Source organism: Rhinolophus ferrumequinum, chromosome 2 (assembly GCF_004115265.2).
Source record: "Rhinolophus ferrumequinum isolate MPI-CBG mRhiFer1 chromosome 2, mRhiFer1_v1.p, whole genome shotgun sequence".
Taxonomy (NCBI): domain Eukaryota; kingdom Metazoa; phylum Chordata; class Mammalia; order Chiroptera; family Rhinolophidae; genus Rhinolophus; species Rhinolophus ferrumequinum.
The window spans coordinates 30,712,560-30,735,439 of record NC_046285.1 but is presented as its reverse complement, the minus strand read 5'-3'; the positions used below and the strand labels follow the sequence as shown (position 1 = coordinate 30,735,439).

At 41.9% G+C, this 22,880-nt stretch overlaps 1 protein-coding gene across 4 annotated transcripts in view; it reads right to left on the bottom strand.

Annotated features, from left to right (window-relative positions):
- The window catches only part of NXPE3 (neurexophilin and PC-esterase domain family member 3), a 41,887-nt gene extending 21,072 nt beyond the window's left edge, over nucleotides 1-20,815 (bottom strand). Inside the window, exons 1-5 of one of the 4 annotated variants that reach the window (XM_033087538.1) lie at nucleotides 20,676-20,815; nucleotides 13,508-13,548; nucleotides 13,276-13,338; nucleotides 12,118-12,303; nucleotides 8,847-9,138 (exon numbers count right to left, since the gene is read on the bottom strand). In XM_033087538.1, coding sequence (XP_032943429.1) covers nucleotides 8,847-8,939 — 93 coding nt within the window. In that variant the 5' untranslated portion in view covers nucleotides 8,940-9,138; nucleotides 12,118-12,303; nucleotides 13,276-13,338; nucleotides 13,508-13,548; nucleotides 20,676-20,815. Of the gene's footprint in view, nucleotides 1-8,846; nucleotides 9,139-12,117; nucleotides 12,304-13,275; nucleotides 13,339-13,507; nucleotides 13,549-20,386; nucleotides 20,646-20,675 lie in introns of those variants that run through there. The other 3 variants (XM_033087546.1, XM_033087554.1, XM_033087561.1) reach the window with 3 other exon arrangements.
- Nucleotides 20,816-22,880: the final 2,065 nt, after the last annotated feature.

Sequence of the window (22,880 nt, the reverse complement as noted above, 5' to 3'; positions counted from 1 at the left end):
TTCAAGACACACTAAAAGCCAAAAACCAGAATTTAAAAACACACATCAAGCCTGAGAACAACATTCAGCTATAGCAGGGATGTTGGAATAATCAGATCAGGAAATTTTAAAAAATTATGATTAACATGCTGAAGGCACATGATTAACATGATGAAAAAGCTGACACTATGCAAAACCAGATAAGCAATGTCAGGAGAGATGGAAATTCCAAGAAAGAATCAAAAAGAAATTCCAAATATACCAGAGAAGATTTTTAGGGTAGCCAAAATACTCTGCATGATATTATAATGATGAGTAGATGTCATTATCATTTGTCCAAACCCACAGAATGTACACCACCACGAGTGAACTCTAAGGTAAACTATGGACCTTAGGTAATTATAATGTGTCGATGTAGATTCATCCTTGGTAAAAAATGTACCATTCAGGTGAGTGATGTAATAATGGGGGACGGTATACATGTGTGGGGGCAGGGAGTACATGGGAAATCTCTATAATCTTTGTGTAGTGTAAACCCTGACGGTTGTTCTTTTTGCAATGCAAGTGCCTGACTTCAATTTTGATCGCCCAGGCATTCATTTCAAAGAGGCATCCCCATCAAAGACAGCTTTGTCAAGAAACCACATTGCCAGCCACACAACTATATTAAGAGCCAGGCCGCTTCCCTCCTCCTCAAGCTCCTTTGTTTTAGGAATCTTTGATTTAGATAACTGACCACCTGGGCCACTTGCTTTTCTTTTCCCGTGCCTTAAATTCTCTCTTATGTTTTAAATTCACCAATAAAGAATGAATTCATGAAACCCCAGGCTCCCACCCTTGATCCAAATAAAAGCAGAACCCCACGCCTGTGCTCTTTCTTTCTCTACCTGTGACCTCACTGTGCAGCCCCAAGCATGCAGTGTACCCTCTAGGACCTATGAGTAAAAAACCCTATTTTTTTTTCAAAGTTTCCTGATGGTATTGCTAAGTGCATCTTGCAATCATAACATGAACCACAAGGGCCAGTCCAGACACAACGTTGATTATCAATAGAATGAGACTGGCACAAAACATTTCCTCTCAATTTTGTTGTAAACATAAAACTTCTTTAAAAAAAAATAAAGTATTTAAAATAAAAATTGAAAAATTAAAAGAAATTCCAGACATCAGAAACACTGTAAAAGAAATGAACAATGTCTTTGAAGGGCTCATTAGTAGACTAGACATAGCTGAGGAAAGAATCTCTGAGCTTGAGGTTCTGTCAATAGGAACTTCCAAACTAAAAAACAAAGAGAAAAAAGAATGAAAAAATGGGAACAGAATATTCAAGAGCTATGGGACAAATCCCACACACACACTGCAAATTGAGTGACTAACATTTTTAGTACCTAACTACATTTTACATTATGCCATGGGTTAAACTGCAATTGAGTGACTAACATTTTTAGTACCTAACTACATTTTACATTATGCCATGGGTTAAACTGCAAGGAGAAAAAAAACAATAACATTAACAAGGCAAACCCCAAAATTACTCTCCTTAATAGCTAATATTACCATTACAAACCACTGAAATAAGGCCCCAACCCCGAGTGCTAACTTCATACCTACCCTCCGCACACTGAGACTAGCTCCTTGCGAGTGCTCCCACGTGAGGGGGCAAATGTGAGTCCGGTAAATACAGTACTACCGGAAAAACAGATCAGTATCTGTGGGCAAGGGAGAAACCACAAACTTGACCTATAGCGCCACTTTCTGGAAAACAAAAGAAGTTAACAGCAGCTAACCCGGTGGGTTATAAGAGAGAAGACATAAAAGCTTAAGAATTCTGCCACGAGAAGAAGCAAGAAGTGTGGAGCAGATGTATCCAGACAAGGACAGAGAAAACCCCAGACATATCAGTACCAACAAATAGTTTACCACATCTGAAGGCTACTAGTAAAGATTTGAGGAGGTGTCTCCTACTTCAAATGTAAAAGCAGCAATACAAATCTACAAGGAACGTGAAGAAATAATGAAACATGTCATCACCAAAAACCAACAATAATCCTCCAACAACCAAGCTCAAAGGAATGGAATTTACTGATCTAGTCGATAAAGAATTCAAAATAGCTGTTTGAGGAAATTCAAATAGCTACAAGAAAATACAGACAATTCAACAAAACACGTGAACAAAATGAGTAATTTACAGACAGAAATCATTAAAAGAAGCAAACAGAGCATTTGAGATCTTGCTTCCTGGTATATATTGTCAATTTGGCTCAAAATACTCTTATAAAAATTCTCAAAAATATAAAAAAAGCAAACAGAAATTCTGGAGTTGTCGAATTCAATGAATAAAATGAAAGAATTAATAGAGAGTATCTACAGCAGAGTAGATCAAATGAAAGAAAGAATAAGTGAGTTACAGGACAGAAATTTTGAAATAATAAGAAGAGAACAAAGAAAACAGAATGAAAAAGAGCATAGAAACCCTATGTGATCTATGGGATGCTATCAAATGTACAAATACTAGAATAATCCGGGTTTGAGATAGAGAAGACAGGGAGAAGGGAACAGAAAATTCATTTCTTTAATAATTTTAATAAATTTAATAATGTCTTTAATAAAGTGCTAAAAACAAAATTGCCAGCCAAGAATTCTCTATATCCACTAAAGTTATCTTTCAGCTATGGGGGAGAAATAAAGACTTTCCCCAACAAACAAAAGCTGAGGGAGTTCATCATCACTAGACCTGCCTTGCAAGAAATGCTCTAAGGTGTTCTTCATGCTGAAATGAAAAGATACTAATCAGTGACATGAAAACATACAAAAGTATACAACTGGTAAAAATAAATATATAGTCAGATTTAGAAAACTCTAATTCTGTAATAGAATGGTGTGTTAACCACTTAACTATAGTATAAAAGTTAAAGGAAAAAAAATATTAAAAATAAGTATCGCTACTGTAATTTGATAACAAAAACAAAATATAAAAAGAGGTAACTCATGATATCAAAAATATAAAAGGGGGGCTGGCCCGGTGGCTCAGGCAGTTGGAGCTCCGTGCTCCTAACTCTGAAGGCTGCTGGTTCGCTTCCCACATGGGCCAGTCGGTTCTCAACCACAAGGTTGCCAGTTCAATTCCACTAGTCCCTCAAGGGATGGTGGGCAGCGCCCCCTGCAATTAAGATTGAACACGGCACCTTGAGCTGAGCTGCCGCTGAGCTCCCGGATGGCTCGGTTGGTTGGAGCGCATCCTCTCAACCACGAGGTTGCCGGTTCGACTCCCGCAACGGATGGTGGGCTGTGTCCCCTGCAACTAGCAACAGCAACTGGACCTGGAGCTGAGCTGCGCCCTCCACAACTAAGACTGAAAGGACAATAATTTGAAGCTAAACGGCACCCTCCACAACTAAGATTGAAAGGACAACAACTTGACTTGGAAAAAAAAAAGTCCTGGAAGTACACACTGTTCCCCAATAAAGTCCTGTTCCCCTTCCCCAATAAAATCTTTAAAAAAAAAAAAAAAAACCTCCCAACACAGAAAAGCCCAGGACCAGATGGCTTCACTGGAGAAGTCTAGCAAACATTTAAAGAAACATTAATACCAAACCTTTTCAAACTCTTCATTGAAGAGGAGCAAACACTCCCAAACTCATTTTATGAGGGCAGTATTACCTTAACACAAAAGCCACATAGTGACATTACAAGAAAACTAAACTACAGGCCAATATCCCTGATGACTATAGATGCAAAAATTCTCAACAAGATATTAGCAAATAGAATTCAACAATACATTACAAGGATTTTATACCATGACCAAGTAGGATTTATCTGTGGGATACAAGGATGGTTCAACATATGCAAAACAATAAGTGTGATACACATTAATAGAATGGTTTTTAAAAATATCATCTCAATAGATGCAGAAGAAAATGACAAAATACGATATCCTTTCATGGTAAAACCAATCAACAAATTAGGTATAGAAGGAACATACCTCAACATAATAAAGGCCATATACAACAAATCCACAGCTAACATCATACTTATAATCATTTCATCATAATGATGAAAGATTGAAAGCATTTATTCTATGATCAGGAACAAGACTAGGGTGCCCACTTTTAGCACTTTTATTCAACACTCTACTGGAAGTGTTAGCTAGAGCAATTAGGCAAGACAAAGAAATAAAAGGCATCTAGATAAGAAAAAAAGAAGTAATACTGTCATAATTTGCAGATGATATGATCTTATATATAGAAAATCTTAAAGACTCAATCAAAGAACAGTTGAAACTAATCAACAAATTTAGTAAAGTTGCAGGATATAAAATAAATATAGAGAAGTCAGTTGCATTTCTATACATTAAGAATTAAACATCTGGACCAGCCCGGTGGCTCAGGTGGTTGGAGCGCCATGCTCCTAACGCTGAGGTCGCCAGTTGGATTCCCACATGGGCCAGTGAGTTGCACCCTCTACAGCTAAGATTGTGAACAATGGCTCTCCCTGGAGCTGGGGGTCCGTGAGCAGCCAGAGGTTGGTGTGAGCTGCCGTGGGCTTCTGTGTGCTGCCAGGAGTGGCCAGTGGCTGGCAGCCAGTGTGAGCAGCCAATCAATGGCTGGCGACCGACTGCCTCAGTGGGAACGCAAGGCTCATAATACCAGCTTGGAGTAGGGAGCAGTGTCCTACACAACTACACTGAGAAACAACGGCTTGAACTGGAGTGAGGGGAGGAGCGGAAGAAAGGGGAAAAAAATCTGCAAAAGAAATAAAGAAAACTACACCATTCACAATATCATCAAAAACATTAAAATAATTAGGAATAAATTTAACTGAGGAAGTGAAAGATCTGTACAATGAAAACTACAAGACTCTGATGAAATCTACTGAGAACACAAACAAATGGAAAGATATCCCATGTTCATAACCTGGAAAAATTAATATTGTTAAAATATCTATATTACACAAAGCCATGTATAGACTCAATGGAATCCCTATCAAAATTCCAATGGCATTTTTAGAAGACTCAAATAAAATCAGAAATGCAAGTGGAACATTACAACTGGATAATAAAAACAGTCCTAAAATTTATATGGTACCATAAAAGACCCCAAGTAGCCAAAGCAATCCTGAGAAGAAAGAACACAGCTGAAGGCATCATAAGTCCTGACTTCAAACTACACTACAAAGCTATAGTAATCAAAACAATATGATACTGGCATAAATACAGATACACAGACCAGCGGAATAGAATTGAAAGCCCAGAAATAAACCCCCACATACACAGTCAACTAATATTTCACAGGAGAGCCACAAATACTCAACAGGGAAAGCACAGTCTCTTCAACAAATGGTGTTGGGAAAACTGGATATACACATGCAGACAAATAAAATTGGACTCCTATCTATACCACTCACAAAAAATGAACTTGAAATGGATTAAAAACAAACATAAGATCTAATATCACAAAATCCCAGAAGCAGCAGCTCCTTGACATTGGTCTTGGCAATGATTTTTTAGATATGATGCCAAAAGCACAAGCAACAAAAGCAAACTCAGCACTTAGGACTACATCAAATTACAAAGCTTCTACACTGCAAAAGAAACCATCAACAAAATGAAAAAGCCACCTACTGAATGAATGGGAGAAAATATCTGCAAACCATATATCGGATAAGGAGTTCAATAGCCAAAATATATAAAGAATTCATACCACTCAATAACAAAAACAATCGAATCAAACAAATGCAGAGGAACTAAATAGACATTTTTCCAAAGAGGACAGATAGATGGCCAACAGATTCATAAAAAAGATGCTCAACATCACTAATTATCAGACAAATGTAAATCAATACCATAATGAGATATCACCTCAGACCTCTTAGAATAGCCATCATCAAGAAGATCAAAGTATTGGCGAGGATATGGAGACAAGGGAACCTTTGTACACTGTTGGTGGGATGTAAATTGGTTCAACCACTATGAAAAACAGTATGGAGATTCCCCAGAAAAATTAAAGATAGAACTACCGTATGATCCAGCAATCCCACTTCTGGGTACATATTCAGAAGAAATGAAAACGGTATCCAAAAGATATCTGCACAGCCATGTTTACTGTAGTATTATTCACAATGGCCAAGATATGGAAACACCCTAAGTGTCCACTGATGGATGAATTAATAAAGAAAATGTGGTATATACACATAAAATGGAATATTTTGGGGCCGTGACAAAAAAGGAAATCCTGGTGTTTGTGACAATATGGATGAACCTTGAGGACATTATCAGTGAGATGAGTCAGACAGAGAAAGATAAATAATATATATCACTTACACATGGAATCTAAAAAAGCTGAACTCATATAAACAGGGGCTAAAGGGTGGGGGAATTGGGGAGATGTTGTTTAAGGGGACACATTTGCAACTAGTAGATAAATAAGTCCTGGAGATCTAATGTACACCACAGTGATTATAAGTTAAGAGTACTGTTTGCTAAAAGATCTTAATTGTTCTCACTATAAAAAAGAAATAATGAGATATGATAGAGTTGTTAGCTAACACCATGGTGGTAACCATACTGTAATATATAAATGATTCAAATCAACACACTGTACACCTTAAACTTACACGTTATATGTCCATTATATTTCAATTTAAAAAAAAGTAGATTTTTCCCTTACCTATCGATTACCTTTTAGGAAATGTTCCAGCCTCCCTCTCCTTTTTAGTTGTTACTATACAACAAACCATTAGGAACCAAACCAAGCCTAATGTGCTCACAACATTCTCCCTCTGTTTCCTGTCCTGTTCCTCTCTCCCTCTGCCACTGCCACCGCCACTCTCGTTCCTTGGGTAGCCACACCAACTATTCCAGACAGCTGAAGATTCCTGCAAACCTCCTGGGCTCCACCCTCCTTCCACCTTCCACCTCCTCTCCAGGCAAGAACTCCCTCCAGCAAAAAAATGTATCTACATTGCCAACCATCATGACATTTTTCCTTCTTAGGTCAAAGGAGGGATCATGACTCCTCCTACATAATTAATAATAACACGGTAAGAAGAACACTCACAATGGACCGTGTACCTCATCCGACATAAAGTTATGGTCGTATGCTCCATTTGTGCTCTAGATCCCATCCTCTCCTCCTCCCCTTGGTCCACTAACCCCTTTCCTCTCCAGCTTCTCTATTACCTTCTTCCCCTCAAAATCAAGTCCCTCAGACTTCCACTTCCAGCCAAGACAGAGAAACAGTGAGATCTACCCTTCTACCTGAAACACTTTTATAAAAAAGCCAAAATACATAAACCAATGGTTTTCCAGACACTGGACATCAGACCGTAAAGGACAATGATGCCTGAAAGCCAGGGAATAAAGAAGATGGACCTGTAATTGCCTTATGCTTACAGCCTCGAGAGCATGTCCAAGCTGCAGCACAGGGATGGGGACCCAGGTGGAGCCTGGTGAACTACGTAAGCTGAAGCGATGGAGCTGAGAGTCTTAGAAGACCAAACTGATCAGGATCCACAGGACAGAGAAACAGGAGGAGAGAGCTGCACAGAGAGAAAACCTGGGACCTCTACAGAGGGTCCCACTCGAGTATCCAGCAGAGCACTTAAGAGCACATGAGTGTAATGAAACCACTGGAGGCTGTGGAAAGAACCACCTGAAAGCATGAAAGACTACAGAAACCTGAGTTCCCTCCCACAGGGCCGGGATGTTTGAGGAATACAAACGTTACAAACGTTCAGTCCATAGCAAAACCCAATAAACAAGGAAATACCATAATTAAGTTGGACTTGTAACCTCAGAAGTACCACAAGCCAACAAAATTAAGAGGACAGCACCATTTTATATAGAAACTACTCCATAAATTTTGTGATATAGGAGTTCATGCACGGGGGGGGGGGGGGGCAAAGGTGGGGGAAGGGAATACTAAGTACCTCCTTGGCGCCAGGCACTCGTGGGGTTTCAGTAAGACAGGATCCCTGCCCTTGAGCGTCACACAGTGGCCTTTACTCTCTCCCTGAAATACTCCTTCAGCCTTTTTTTTTTTTTTGGGGGTATTAGTTTCAGGTGTACAAAGCAACATACTAGTTAGACATTGACACCCCTCACAAAATGATAACCACTCCCCATCTACTACCCCTCTGACATCGTATACAGCTGTTACAATTCCATTGACTCTATTCCCTATGCTGTGCTTTACAGCCTGTGACTACAAATATATATATTTAATTATAGTTGGCGTGCAATATTACTCTACTTCAGCTTCAGGTGTACAGCACAGCGGTCAGCCATCTACACAGTCTATGAAGTGATCCCTTTGTACGTCCAGTGCCCCTCTGACACCCTACATGATCTTTACAACATGATTGATTATATTCCCCATACTGTATTTCACATCCCCGTGACTATATTGTGGCTACTAATTTGCACATTCTAATCCTTTCACCTTCTCCCCCACCCCCACACTCCTCCTTCAGCTTTTTGCCATGAGTCAGATGAAAGGTCCCCTCCTTGAAAAGGCTTTCCCTCATCACTCTAGAATAGCGGTTTTTCCTTTCCTCGTAGTATTTTTCACAATTTCCAACGATCATGTATTATTATTATAGTACACAATTATGACTACTTATTACTATTACTTGCTCCCATGCACATTTAGAACATGGGCTCCATAAGGGAAGAAATCATGCCCGTCGGCTCCGCCACTGTACCCTTAGTGACGAGCACCGTATATAACCACCCAAATACTTACTGAATTCATGAAAACAAGCGGTGTGACCAGGATAAGTTTCCTGTTGATCAACATTTGCCAGGCGAGTGAGCCCCAAACCCGAAGACGTGGTTCCCTCGGTTGTGAAGGAGCACGCTGAGTACTCACCTCCACCTGAGTGACGTTGATGACCAGCAGCACCACCATCAGCAGTGCAAGCAGACAGCAGAAAAGCCGTAGTCTGAAGACACTGATCCACATTATCTGGCTGGGTCTTGATCGCCCATGGCTGATGCCATGCTACCACCACTCCTCAGAACGCCATGTCTTTGTTTTTCTGAGCTGCTGATGAGCTTTCAGTTTAATCTGCTTCTTTTCTGCTAGTGTCCGTAACAGTTCTTAGTATAAAGGAGAGGCTGGGCTGACTTAAGGAAGAAGCACATTTTTCTTCAAAGGACTCCTTCAAAGAAGGGAAGATGAGAAAACATCACATTGTAGCAGCCTAGGATGGGGTAAGAGGGAAGACACCCCATCTCTTCTTCTTTCACCCTTATCGAAGGCTCAAAGTCGTGGGGAGAAAGCAAAGAGCCAGAGCACAGTAACATCTAGTCCATATCCAGGCAACTTACTCAAACCCAACCTCAGGCTTTTGTGTACACACAGTGATATGGGACCTACTACCTATCTAGGTGTTAAGTTTCAATACAGCAAAGAATGTCTTCAAACTCTTAGAAAGGGCAAAATTAAAGCAACTGTTAAATTTCTACAGAGGTCTAAGTAAATAAAATCACTCCCCTAATAGTTCAAATTATATAACATTACTAGAGTAATAATTTAAAGCACAGTAAGAGGAAAGCTTGTGATTTTATGAGGCGTTCTGGGATCGTGTGCAAACCATCCCGACATCCTTTGAAAACAGAGTGCTGTCCTTCTGTACAGCAGAAGGCAGAAAACATCCTTTGGGTGTCCAGCTCCCCCACCACATATGTGGTCCTGATGCTCCTTCAGCTGAGTAACAAGACACAGGAGCAAAGACACCTGCCCTGAAGACTTGGGAGAGAAAAGCTAAGCTGGCGGAGTGAATAACAGGCCACCCCAATCTTTCGTCACATCTGCTAGAGGCGGAGGACTTCAGAGTATATCTCTCCTAACTGTTCTCCCACATAATGAATTTAAAATGCGCTCCCCAGTTGCCATTTTGATAGAGGTAAATAGAGAAAGGGCTAGTATTGTACTCCCAGCAAGGCTTATTCCGGAGGACAGGGCAGAGAGGTAACGGTGGGAAGGAGGCACGGTACGGTGCAGAGGCTCTCAATACCTCGGCTGCACAACACTCCCTGCAGCTGTGTGTTGGACCTGGCAAGCCCCCTACTCCCTCACTCACCTGCTACCCGTCTAATCTATTCCCATACCGCAAGGATCACGACGACCCTTCCTCACTCCAGCTTCATAAAGGAGAGAAGGCTAAGCTATTCCAACATACGCTCTATCCTCAAAATTCCCACAGCACTTACTATTTTCCCTTCTCAGCTGATCTCAGTAATTCTTGTCTCCCCAGCTAAACTATACCAATTATGACTTTTTTTAAAAAAAAAGAACATAAGTCAGAGAAAAAAAAAAACTTAATGATAACAATGTATCATACTTTTTTGATCCCATCACAGCACTTAGCTCTTTAAATGATATACATTGATTCCACGCCAATAATTATGGAGGCCTTCTCTGTATTACACGTTGTACTAAGTGCCAGAAAGTTCCCTGGCAAAGCTTACACTTATATTAGGCAAGAGGTAGTTCCCCTCCTAAATTAAAGAGGAAAAAATCCACCACTGCTGGCCACCTCCACAGGAATGCCAGGAACTGTGAAGACAGCACTTAACCATTTCATGCCCCCCAGCACTGCCCCTCTCCAACACCCGGGCACCCACCCACCCCGAAGTGCCTGTAAATTCTGGGAATGAAATGGCTGTGAAATAGAGGAAATAACGGTATCACCAGGGTCCCAACTGCTCCTTCTCAGGAGCTGGCCATAAGAATCAGGTTTCCCTGATTCTTATGTCTCATCCCAGAGATGAGACTCCACGGGAATTCAGCTGCACCACGGTCTGCATGGCCTATTTACTACGTGAACACCATCAGTTTAGAGGACGTCAGTGGTTCAGAGCAAGTCAGTAGCAGCACAGCAGCGGTCAGGGTGCAGAAGTCAGGCCACAGCAGCAGACCCCAGAACTAAGGGAACTGTACAGCTCTGGGAAGCAATATAGGTCTGCAAGAAGCCCCTCACGGCCAGGGACTTCTACTGAGAATCATTATGGTGGGTCATGCGAGGAAAAGTCATGCCTGCTTTCCTACTATGGGCAAGTAGAGCATTAAGACTTGAGAGATCATTTGTGTATCTAAAAATACGTAGCCTGAGGAGTATCAGACAGACCTCTCTTTGAAAGACATATACTAAAATGTTGATAGTTGTCACCCCTGGGCAGTTTTCATTTTCTTCCTTCATCTTTATCTTTATATTCTAATGTTTCACCAGGAAATAAGAATCACAAATATACAGAATAAAGCTGGTTTCTGAAAGTAATGATTAAAGATGAGACATAAGGAGAAACAAGACATTAAATCAGATGTGGGAAAACCAATTTAAAATGAAAGATTTCAAAGTAAAAGAGGTCTGACAATTAAGTTTGTAAACTTGTTGCAACAATGGTGCTAACCTTTTTTGATATCAGAGGGATTATTCATTATGAATTTGTACCAACTGGACAAACAGCTAACCAAGTTTACTATTTGGAAGTGCTGAGAAGTGCTGCATGAAAAAGTTAGACAACCTGAACTTTAGCCACAATCCATGGCTCTTACATCACAACAATTTACCATCTCACAAGGCACTGTCTGTGAGGGAGTTTTTAGCCAGTAAACAAATAACTATATTGGAATATCCTCCCTATTCACCTGATCTGGCCCCCAATGACTTCTTTCTTTACCTGAAGATAAAGGAAATATTGAAAGGAAGACATTTTGATGACATTCAGGACATCAAGGGTAGTACGACGACAGCTCTGATGGCCATTCCAGAAAAAGTGTTCCAAAATTGCTTTAAGGGTGGACTATGCACTGTTGTCAGTCATAGCTTCCCAAGGGGAGTCCTTCGAAGGTGACTGTAGTGATATTCAGCAATGAGGTGTGTAGCACTTTCTCTGAGTTCATGAACTTAATTGTTAGACCTCGTATATGTAGTAGGTTTCTGTTATTTTCCTACTAATATTAAACCTAGACATTATAACAAGGAAGCTATTTGCAGAGAGAGAAAGAAAGTATCCTTTAGTATCTCAAATTGTGTTAGAATTGAAGAAGAAAATAGTGCTAGATGGGAATGACTCTAGAAAAAAGTTTCCTAAATGAACCAAAATATAAAAATATATAATTGAATGTAATTTACCTTTTTTGGAAATTTCCAGTTCCCAAGAAGAAATGGTTATTAGAACTAAGAAATTAGAGTTTACATCTAAATATCCTTCCAGTGTAAAGTCTTGAACTCAAGAAATCATCACAGTAGCCTTTATTCTTTTCTTGCCACATCTGAAGCACATGTTGATGTTGTTTCACTTTTATACCATTCTTCTTGCTGCAACAGAGATAAGCACATGATATACAGGTTAAAGATACTGAAAATAAAGTAAATAAAAACACACGTGAAATCAAGAGTACAATTTGATAGCAAAGAGATGTACATAGACTTCAGTACGTCATAGTGGGAGGAGTAGGGATAGGAACATTTCCTTTCCTACCAGTAAAAAATGGTAACTGGATATTCATATACATAAACTTAAATGTGGCAAATCACTCTCAGATCTGAGCTGAAGGTCAAAACTATAAATAGCAGTATAACTGGAAAAAATATAAACCACATGCTATTTTTCTTAAAGACTAGAATAATCACGTAGTGCAGCGATTCATCGTACCACCACAGAGAACAACAGGCATCTACGCAGATCTAAAAGTTATGATTGCTCCATGAGGAACCTGACCTTGAACAGTCTTGTTTACAAATCTTTCTGAAGTGTCAGTCCACCACTTACTCAAGCTTCATATTTATGTGCAAAGGACAAGAAAAAGGTAAAATAAATGGTCTTTTTTGCCAAATTTTGATTAAGACTATTTACCAGCCAATCTAACTTCTTTATGGCCTGGGGCAACAATCCTAGATGGCCATTAGGTACCTGACTTCCTATCCATTATCTCACAAGAGAATTACAAAGTGATTGCTCACATCACTTGGAATTACAATTGTCAATAACACAAATTAAATACGTGAGTTGAGTACTAAACAGAAAATTAGACAGCAACCCATTGTCTGGGGAGCTAATGTCCTTAGACAACCATTTCACAAAGAGCATTTTAGAGGATAACCACATATCCCGTTTCTGGCACAGTCCCATCCTAAACACTCTGACCTGCTATACATATTAATGTAATTGTACTTGTCAGAACAAGTGTCTAGAATTTTAATTCAGAATATATGGACCTCTAAGTAAAAGACAAAAGCACGGATTTACATGGAATATACCCGAACTTAAATATTTACATCTAAACTTACCAAACAGTAGCTGTATTTTTCAAAGGATGCTGAGTAAGACCTTGAAACTTAGTACAGCAGGGTCTAAAGAGAGAAATAGAGACTCATCCAAGACCATGGCAATGATGAGTCAACCAATAAGGTCAATCCTTGGACAAAAATGAAGCAGAGACAGAAGTCTGCAGTACTTGTTTCCCAGATCCCATTTTTCCTCCATGTACCACCACCTCACACGCCGCAAGTGCTGACTCACCTGGGCTGACTCTTGCTCTTCTTCCAAAGCAGGGGCCCATGCTTTCATTGGCGGATGGGGAGGGAGTAAACAAATCAGTTAAATAAGTCACAGAGTAGTAAGTGCTATAAGAATAAAAGGCATGTTGATAAATGATGGTCTTCAAACTGGCATGCGTATTAATACCATCTGGGAAGCTTTTAAAAATACCAATGCATGCACACACACTGCCTTGGTGACATCCTGGGTCCCCATGCCCTCACACAGCTGGTGCTACATTGCCAGGTAAACTCTTGACTGCTGGGCTGCTGGCCCCACCCCCCATGTTGTGGAAGCCTTTCTGCAGCAGGCGGACTGCCAGCGGCGGCCCTGGAAACGTTTGCTAGAGGGCGGTAACCCAAGACCGGCACCCCAACGTCTCTTGGGCAGCTCTCCTTCACCCGCAGGCCTGAGACAGGCAGTGGCTGACTGCCGTGTTCTCCGGGTGATTTTGCAGGGTAGTCCCAGACCCAGCACTGGTCCTGGAGGCAGGACTGCATTGAAATTTATAGAAAGCACAGACCACACCTCTTAGCTCCCTGGAAGCCAGCCCTGCCCACTTAGAGCTGCACTGCCAGGAGCTCTCTGGGTACCTGGGTGGCCAGCTCCTCCCTACAAACCACTGACTTTGGTGGTAGACAGTGACCCAAAGTAAAGATACTGAAAATGAGACCAGCCCGGTGGCTCAGGCGGTTGGAGCTTCATGCTCCCAACTCCAAAGGCTGCTGGTTCGATTCCCACATGGGCCAGTGGGCTCTCAACCACAAGCTGCCTGTTCAAATCCCGCAAGGGATGGTGGGCAGCACCCCCTGCAACTAAGACTGAACACAGCACCTTGAGCTGAGCTGCTGCTGAGCTCCCAGATGGCTCAGTTGGTTGGAGCGCATCATCTCAACCACAAGGTTGCCGGTTCGACTCCCGCAAGGGATGGTGGGCTGCGCCCCCTGCAACTAGAAAACGGCAACTGGACCTGAAGCTGAGCTGCGCCCTCCACAACTAAGAGTGAAAGGACAACAACTTGACAAGAACTTTACTTGGAAAAAAGTCCTGGAAGTACACACTGTTCCCCAATAAAGTCCTGTTCCCCTACCCCAATAAAATCTTTAAAAAAAAAAAAAAAAGGATACTAAAAATCAAGTAAAGAAAAACACACATGAAATCAAGAGTACAAAACCTGAGCTGCAGCCACTCTTGGGCAGCTCTCAGGGATTTGCAAGCCTGAGGCAAGGGGTGGCAGGCTATGGTGCTCTAACGGCATTTCCCAGAGTGGTCACAGGCAGGGCACTGCCCCGAGGTGAGCGTTGGCTGGCTTCAGTGTTCTCAGGGTGCTGTGCAAAGTGGTCACAGGCCAGGCACCAGCGTAAGAACTGAATCTGCTTTAACTTTGTAAAAACCACTGGTCGCATCTCGTGACTCCCACCAACTCCACACCACCCAGCTAGTACAACATCGCTGAGGGCATTCTCAACACCAGGCCAACCAGCCAAGCCTGTGCACCTAAGGAGGCTCTTTCAATGGCTGGTTCTTATGGGCAGCTAGCTGGTAGGTGGCAACAGACCTAGGGGGCCCTGGGCCTTTTGCTAAGCTGCCTTAGGCCCACTATTGGTGGCAGCCAGCCTTGGTTCACAGTGAGACAACACCCACATGCCTCCAGGTCCAGTACAGGCAGCAGCCAACCCCATATAGCTTTATGGCTCCCACCAGGCACTCGCAGGCTGGTCATAGACAAGGCTGAAATTGGCCTGGACAGGAGCACCTCCCAAGAGACACCAGAAAAGACACAGCCAGAGGCCAGCGTCAGACCATACCAGAACACTACCTGGTTAGCCCCAGAAGCAGCACACCCAAAGGGGGTGTCTCAATAGGCACAAGAGTCCATGGAGGCAAATCCTCTTCTGAGGGGTCAGACCCCCAAAAGCAGCTCATACACTGTGGGCATAGCCAATCCTCACAGCCAGTCAGCCTGGGAGTCAATCCCACCCACTGACATGCCAAAAGCAATGAAGGCTCAACTACAACAGACCACACAAAACACACTCAAGGGACACTCCTGGAACACATGCACAGGAGATCAGGGAGCCTATGCCATTGGGTCACACAGGATACATACTACATAAGGCCACCCTGCAAAGACTGAGAGACATAGGAGATCTACCTAATACATAGAAGTAAACATACAGAGGCAGCCAGGATGAGGAAACAAAGAAACATGTCCCAAATAAAAGAATGAGAAAACTCCAGAAATAGAACTAAATGAAATGGTGGCAACCAACCTACCAGAGACAGAGTTTAAAACCCTAATTATAAGAATGCTTAAGGAACTTAGGGAGATTTTCAACAAAGAGGTAGCAAGCATAAAGAAGGACAAAGAAACCGCAAAAAAGAACAGGTCAGAAATAAAGAATACACTACCTGAAATGAAAAATACACTAGAAGGAATCAACAGCAGATTACATGAAGCACAGGATCAAATAAGTGATTTAGAATGCAAGGTAGCAGAAAACACCAAATTGGAACAAAAAAAGAAAAAAGAATATTAAAAAATGAAGACAGCTTAAGGGACCTGTGGAACAACATCATGCGTAACAACATTCGCATCATAGGAGTACCAGAAGGAGAAAAGAGGAAGCAAGGGATTGAGAACCTATTTGAAGAAATAATGACAGAAAACTTCCCTAACCTGGCAAAGGAAATAGACACATAAGCCCAAGAAGTGCAAAGAGTCCCAAATAAGATGAACCCAAAGAGGCCCACACCAAGACACATCATAATTAAAATGGCAAAGATTCAAGACAAAGAAAGAATCCTAAAAGCAACAAAAGTATTACAACTAGTTAATTACAAGGGAGCTCCCATAAAACTACCAGCTGATTTCTCAACAGAAACTTTGCAGGCCGGCAAGGAGTGGCAGGAAATATTCAAAGTAATGAAAATTAAGGGCCTACGACCAAAACTACTCTACCCAGCAAGGCTATGATTTAAAATTGAAGGACAGATAAAGAGCTTCCCAGAAAAGATAAAGCTAAAGGAATTCATTATCACCAAGCCAGTATTACAAGAAATGTTGAAAGGACTTCTTTAAGCAGAAGAAAGGAGAAAACAAACAAACAAATGAAGATCAAAAATATGAATAATAAAATGGCAATAACTATGTACCTATCAATAATCACTTTAAATGTAAATGGACTAAATGCTCCGATCAAAAGACATAGGGTAGCTGAGTGGATTAAAAAACAAGACCCATACATATGCTGTCTACAAGAGACCCACCTCAGATCAAAAGACACACACAGACTGAAAGTAAAGGGATGGAAAAAGATATTTCATGCAAATGAAAATGAGAAAAAAGCTGGAGTAGTCATACTTATATCTGACAAAATAGACTTTAAAATGAAGACTATAAGAAGAGACAAAGAAGGACATTACATAATAACAAAGGGATCAATCCAACAGGACATCACCCTAGTAAACATCTACGTATTTAAATATATAAAACAAATAATGACTTACATAAAGGCATAGATCAACAGTAACACAATCATAGTAGGGGACTCTAACACCCCAATCACACCAATGGACAGATCCTGCAGACAGAAAATCAACACAGAAACAGTGGCCTTAAATAACATACTAGACTAGACAGATTTAACTGATATTTTTAGAGCATTTCACCCCAAAGCAGCAGAATAGACATTCTTTTCAAGTGCACATGGAACATTTTCCAAGACAGACCACACATTAGGCCACAAAACAAGTCTCAATAAATTTAAGAAGACTGAAATCATACCAAGTGTCTTCTCTGACCACAGTGGTATGAAACTAGAAATCAATTACAAGAAAAAAACTGAAAAACACACAAACACATGGAGACTAAATAACGTGCTACTAAATAACTATGGGTCAACAATGAGATCAAGGAAGAAATAAAAAGATACCTTGAGACAAATGAAAATGACCCCAAAATCTATGGGACACAGTGAAAACAGTCCTAAAAGGGAAATTCATAGCAATGCAGGCCTACCTAAAGAAACAAGAAACTCTCACATCAACAGTCTATCTTTACACCTAAGGGAACTGGAAAAAGAATAGCAAAATAAGCCTGAAAGGAGTACAAGGAAGGAAATAATAAAGATCAGAGTGGAAATAAATGAAATAGAGACTAAAAAAACAATACAAAAGATCAATGAAACCAAGAGCTGGTTTTTTGAAAAGATAAACAAAATTGACAAACCTTTAACAAGACTCATCAAGAGAAAAAGAGAGGACTCAAATAAATAAAATCAGAAATGAAAGAGGAGAAGTGACAACAGACACCACAGAAATACAAAACATTTTAAGAAAATACTACGAGCAACTGTATGCCAACAAATTGAACAATCTGAAAGGAATGGATAAACTCCTAGAAGCATACAATCTTCCAAGGCTGAGTCAAGAAAAGAAAACTTAACACCAAAAATAAACAAACAATCCAATTTTAAAATGGGCAGAGGACCTGAATAGATATTTCTTCAAATAGGACATATAGATGGCCAACAGACATATAAAAAGATGCTCACATCACTAATCATCAGAGAAATGCAAATTAAAACCACAGTGAGATACCACCTCACTTCTGTCAGAATGGCTATCATCAATAAATCAACAAACAAGTGCTGGTGAGAATGTGGAGAAAAGGGAACCTTCATGCACTGTTGGTGGGATTGCAAGTTGGTGCAACCACAATGGAAAACAGTATGGAGGTTTCTTAAAAAATTAAAAATAAAACTACCTTATGACCCAGCAATTCCACTTCTGGGTTTTTATCCAAAGAAATCCAAAATACTAATTCGAAAAAATATATGCACCCCTATGTTTACTGCAGTACTACTTAAAATAGCCAAGATATGGAAACAACCAAAATGCCCATCAATAGATGACTGGATAAAGAAATTGTGGTACATTTAAACAATGGAGTATTACTCTGCCATAAAAAAAGAATGAAACCTTGCCATTTGCAACAACATAAATGGACCTACCCCGTTTCCCTGAAAATAAGACCGGGTCTTATATTAACTTTTGCTTCAAAAGACACATTAGGATGTATTTTCAGGGGATGTCTTATTTTTCCATGTACAACAATCTACATTTATTCAAATACAGTTATGTCATCTTCTTCTGGAACATCGTCATAATGTACTAAATGTGGCCGTCTGGGTGAAGATCTTAACTGGGGCTTATTTTCGAGGTAGGTCTTATTTTGGGGCAAACAAGGTAGAGAATATTATACTAAGTGAAACGGATCAGACTGAGGAAGACAAATACCATATGATCTCACTTATATGTAGAATCTAAATAACAGAATAAATGAACAAACAAAACAGAAATAGACTCATAGATACAGAGAGCAAGCTGATAGTCCCTAGATAGGAGGGGGTTGGGGGATGGGTGAGAAAGGTGAAGGGATTAGGAATTACAAATTGGTAGTCACAAAATAGTCACAGGGATGTCAAATACAGTATGGGGAATATCATCAATAATGTTGTAAAGACTATGTAGGTGTCAGATCGGCACTGGATTTAACAGGAGGATCACTTCATAGATCACATAAATGCCTAACCACTGCGCTGTACACCTGAAGCTGAAGTAGAATAATACTGAATGTCAACTATAATTTATATATATATACACACACACACACACACACATATATACATATAGTCATGTAATGTAAAATACAGCATGGGGAATATAGTCAATGGTACTGTATCAGATGAGTAGCAGACTTGGTGGGGTCACCACTTTGTGAGTGGTGTAAATGTCTAATCATTATGTTGTTTTGTGCACCTGACACTAAGGAAAAAAAATACCAATGCCTGGACTACACCCTACCAATTCAATAAGACAGAATCTGTGAGAGTAGGGCCCAAAAAACAGCTTTTTAAAAAGGTCTCCAGATGGTTATAATGTACAGACATGTAGGAGAACCATTAGTACAGGGTGGACAGAGTGTTATTTATACCAGTTGGTCAGGGATGGCCCTTCTGAAATGATGTTCGAATTGCAACTTCCATTATCCCCTCAGGACAACCCAATTCCAGGGCAAAGAGGACAGCCAACCCCACTTTAGTGATCTATCCTTTTGTTTCCTTTCTCAGTAATAACAGCACTTTATCAGGCCCAGAGAAATTGTGAGGATAACAGCCCAAGGAAAGCGGAACACAAATACTGTGAAGGAATAGTGTGTTACCGCCTCCACTGTGGAACTAGACAGTTAATCAGGGTCTGGGAGTCCCGCCAACTTCAAGCACACCCTGATGTTCCAAAGGATAATTAACCACAGTGAGAAGGGGGGAAGAGCCATGAGAGCAGTGTGATTCTTTATCTTTAGGAAATGTGACAACAATCCTCCTTTGGAGTCAGTAATAAAAGCAAGGAAAAATTTACATACAGGCAATTACACACAAATTTTTAAAATAAATCCTGCCTAAGAATCCCTCTTACCATCACCCTAGTGGCCTTGGATCAAACGGAGATGGGCAACAGGCCAGCGTCTCCACTGCACACCTGGTAAAGTCACACTCGTTTCTCCCCATACGACCTGAATGTGGTATCAGTAAGGCCAGCAGAGTCCAACGTGTGAGCGCACTGCAGCCCCGAGGTAGCTGGGGCCCACAGCAGCGGGAGACGGGAGACGATGCTGAGGGGCAGGAGCCGCGAAGTGCCCCGCCAGGGTTTAGGGAAGGGGTCAGGGGGAGGGGTCTTTAGCGGCAGCCCGAGGTCTGGCACTGCCACACTGCCGCTGCACCAGTCGGCGTTGCAGCAAGCCAAGAAAACTGAGGATGGAGAGGCACGCGCCCAGCCCCGCCCCCTCCCGTCCGGGACCTGCCGCGGCTGGGGCGACTCGGATCCGACGCTGCGGCAACCGGAGGCTCCAACTCTGCCCCGCCTTGGGCCCGAGCCTCTCCTTCCAGGGTCCGACGCCCCCAACCGTGTCCTCCGCGGCTGCACCACCTCCGCACCAGGACTGGGACGACGACTCGGGAGCCGCCGCGCGCTGAGGCAAAGGCTTGGAAGCCAAGAGGAGAGCGCGAAGAGCCGGCCGGGCAATGGGTAGCTCGGGAGGCAGAAGCCCAGTTCCGCGCCTACACCCAACCCGCAGGTCCGCACTCACCTCCACGTCCCACCTCCCGCTTTGCGTTCTCCGGCGACTGGGAACTCGGACGCCCCAGTCAGCCGCCGTTGGTCAAGGCCGCCTACTCGCTGCTTCCTGGCCCCGCTACTTCTACTAACCCCCATCCGCGGCTACGATTGGCCGAGCTCCGGGGAGGGCGGGGGAAAGACACTGACTGACAGCTGCAGGCCCCAAGCTCAGAGCTCAGAGCGGAGCACCAGCATTCGATGCTCATCAGGCTCCGCGCCGGCCAGACCCCGAGCGCAAGGACGTCCCGCAGCTGTCGCCCTGTGGCCTGAACTCCAGGCCTTCTTGGGGCCCCGCTTCTTGTCGCCTTTGGACGTTAGGGTTTCCCCCGGGAGCATCCATTTTAAGGCTTTTTTCTTGTCAGCGACGTGACCAAACTGGAGATGCTCCTGCTTGGGCCATCTTTCCTCTCAGTGGCGAAATTTATTGTTCCCTGTACCAGAGAAACATGATTTGCCAAGCACGGAGACGACTGGTCCTTGAATCCTTCCTTGCTTGCAATTGGTCTATTTCATTCCTCTATTCACCCTTGAAACGGCCCTGTTCCTTTTACTCTCTCCATGTACACGACGTGGGTTTTCTGACAAAAACGCCTAAACATTTTTTTACCCAATTCTGGGTTATCCTGTTGTGGACATTTGTTCTAACCAGTAAAATGTCCACAGCAGCTGGGTGAAATTCAGGAACTGAGAGGAGTCCTTAGGAGACAGACAAACCCTTGCTCAGGACCACTCAGCGCTCCGAGCACAGTGGGGTGAACCGAATTTATCCAAGCAAAACGCAGGCTCTAAAAGTAGACTTGACCCCACACTGTTATTTCAAGGTTGAATAAGAATAATTAATATAAATTACAACTAACATCAATTATTTTTACATTTATTGAACACAATGGACTCTGCATGCTATTTTGATCTTTTCATAGCAGGACTACATGCATGGGTGACCAGACTCTTGAATGAAATAAAAGGAGGTTGTACATAGGGCAACCTCTTCTGAAGAAACCATTTCATTCTCCCTGTTCCTCGAGGAAATTCAACCCTCAGGGCCTTTTGTAATCATAAGAAGTGGCTTCCATTGCCTCTGCACCTAACGATGAAGAGCCCCATATGATAGACTATTGCTCTGATTAAGTCCTATCTCCCAGAAGGTGGACTCCCAGCCACCTACCTTTCACAGTTTGCCTGTCTGGCAAGTGGCAAATACTTAAACAGGACATGCTGACTTTTAGGTCATGGTTTTGGACTGTGTTAGTGATCATTATTAATCCCCATTCACACAGGCAGTCAGAATACTGAGGAATTTAGGTGCTCTTACTGTAAGAGACTGTTAGCATGAGAACTGCTATCTTTAGGTCAGGGTTAACAGCCCCTAGCCTGAAACAACATAATTATAAAATTCCAGGATGTGGACAGTTACAGCATGGAGACTAGAAGTTCTGTAGCTTATCTTATACTCCTGGTCTCCTTGTCCTGTAGTAAATCTTATACTCTTTGAAGCTATGTAAGTCCTGTAAGTTTATCTAGTACTCTCTGAAGCTATGGAAAGCCTTGAAAATGCTATATAACCCCTTGGCTTTAAGTGTTTGGGGTCCTTGTTAAGTGTTTGGAGTCTCTGCGTCGGGCAGAGACTCGGACACCAGCTGGCTGGAAATAAACCTCGCTGTGTGACTTGCATTATTGTGCGGGTTCTCTGTCTGTCTGAGGGGGACAATTCCGGACCTTAACATTACATATATTTTGCAGTTATTATAGCCACAAACAAGAGAGGCTGGGACCAGAGAGGCATGTCCATCACTACTAGATTCTTAAAAGATCTCTGACTAAACGTCACCACACTCCCAATGCAGAATTACTATAGTACAAAGAATATGCACTTTTGGTTCCTAGCATGCCCAAACATGATCCCTATCTTTGCCTCTTACTAGCAGTGCCATCTTAGGCAAATTAGTTCTCTGAGTTCATTTCCTCAACTGTAAATTAGGGGCAACACTGCCTACCCTTAGGAATAAATGAGATGACAAATGAAAAGTGCCTAGCACGGTGTTCCAGATCTCTTTCTCTTCAATTTCCTATCTCAGGTTGTGACACAGGATAACAAATTTCTAAACATTGCATATATGACAATCTAACTTTGAGAGCTGGGGAAAAAAATGAGAACATAATGTTTGTATGTTATGAT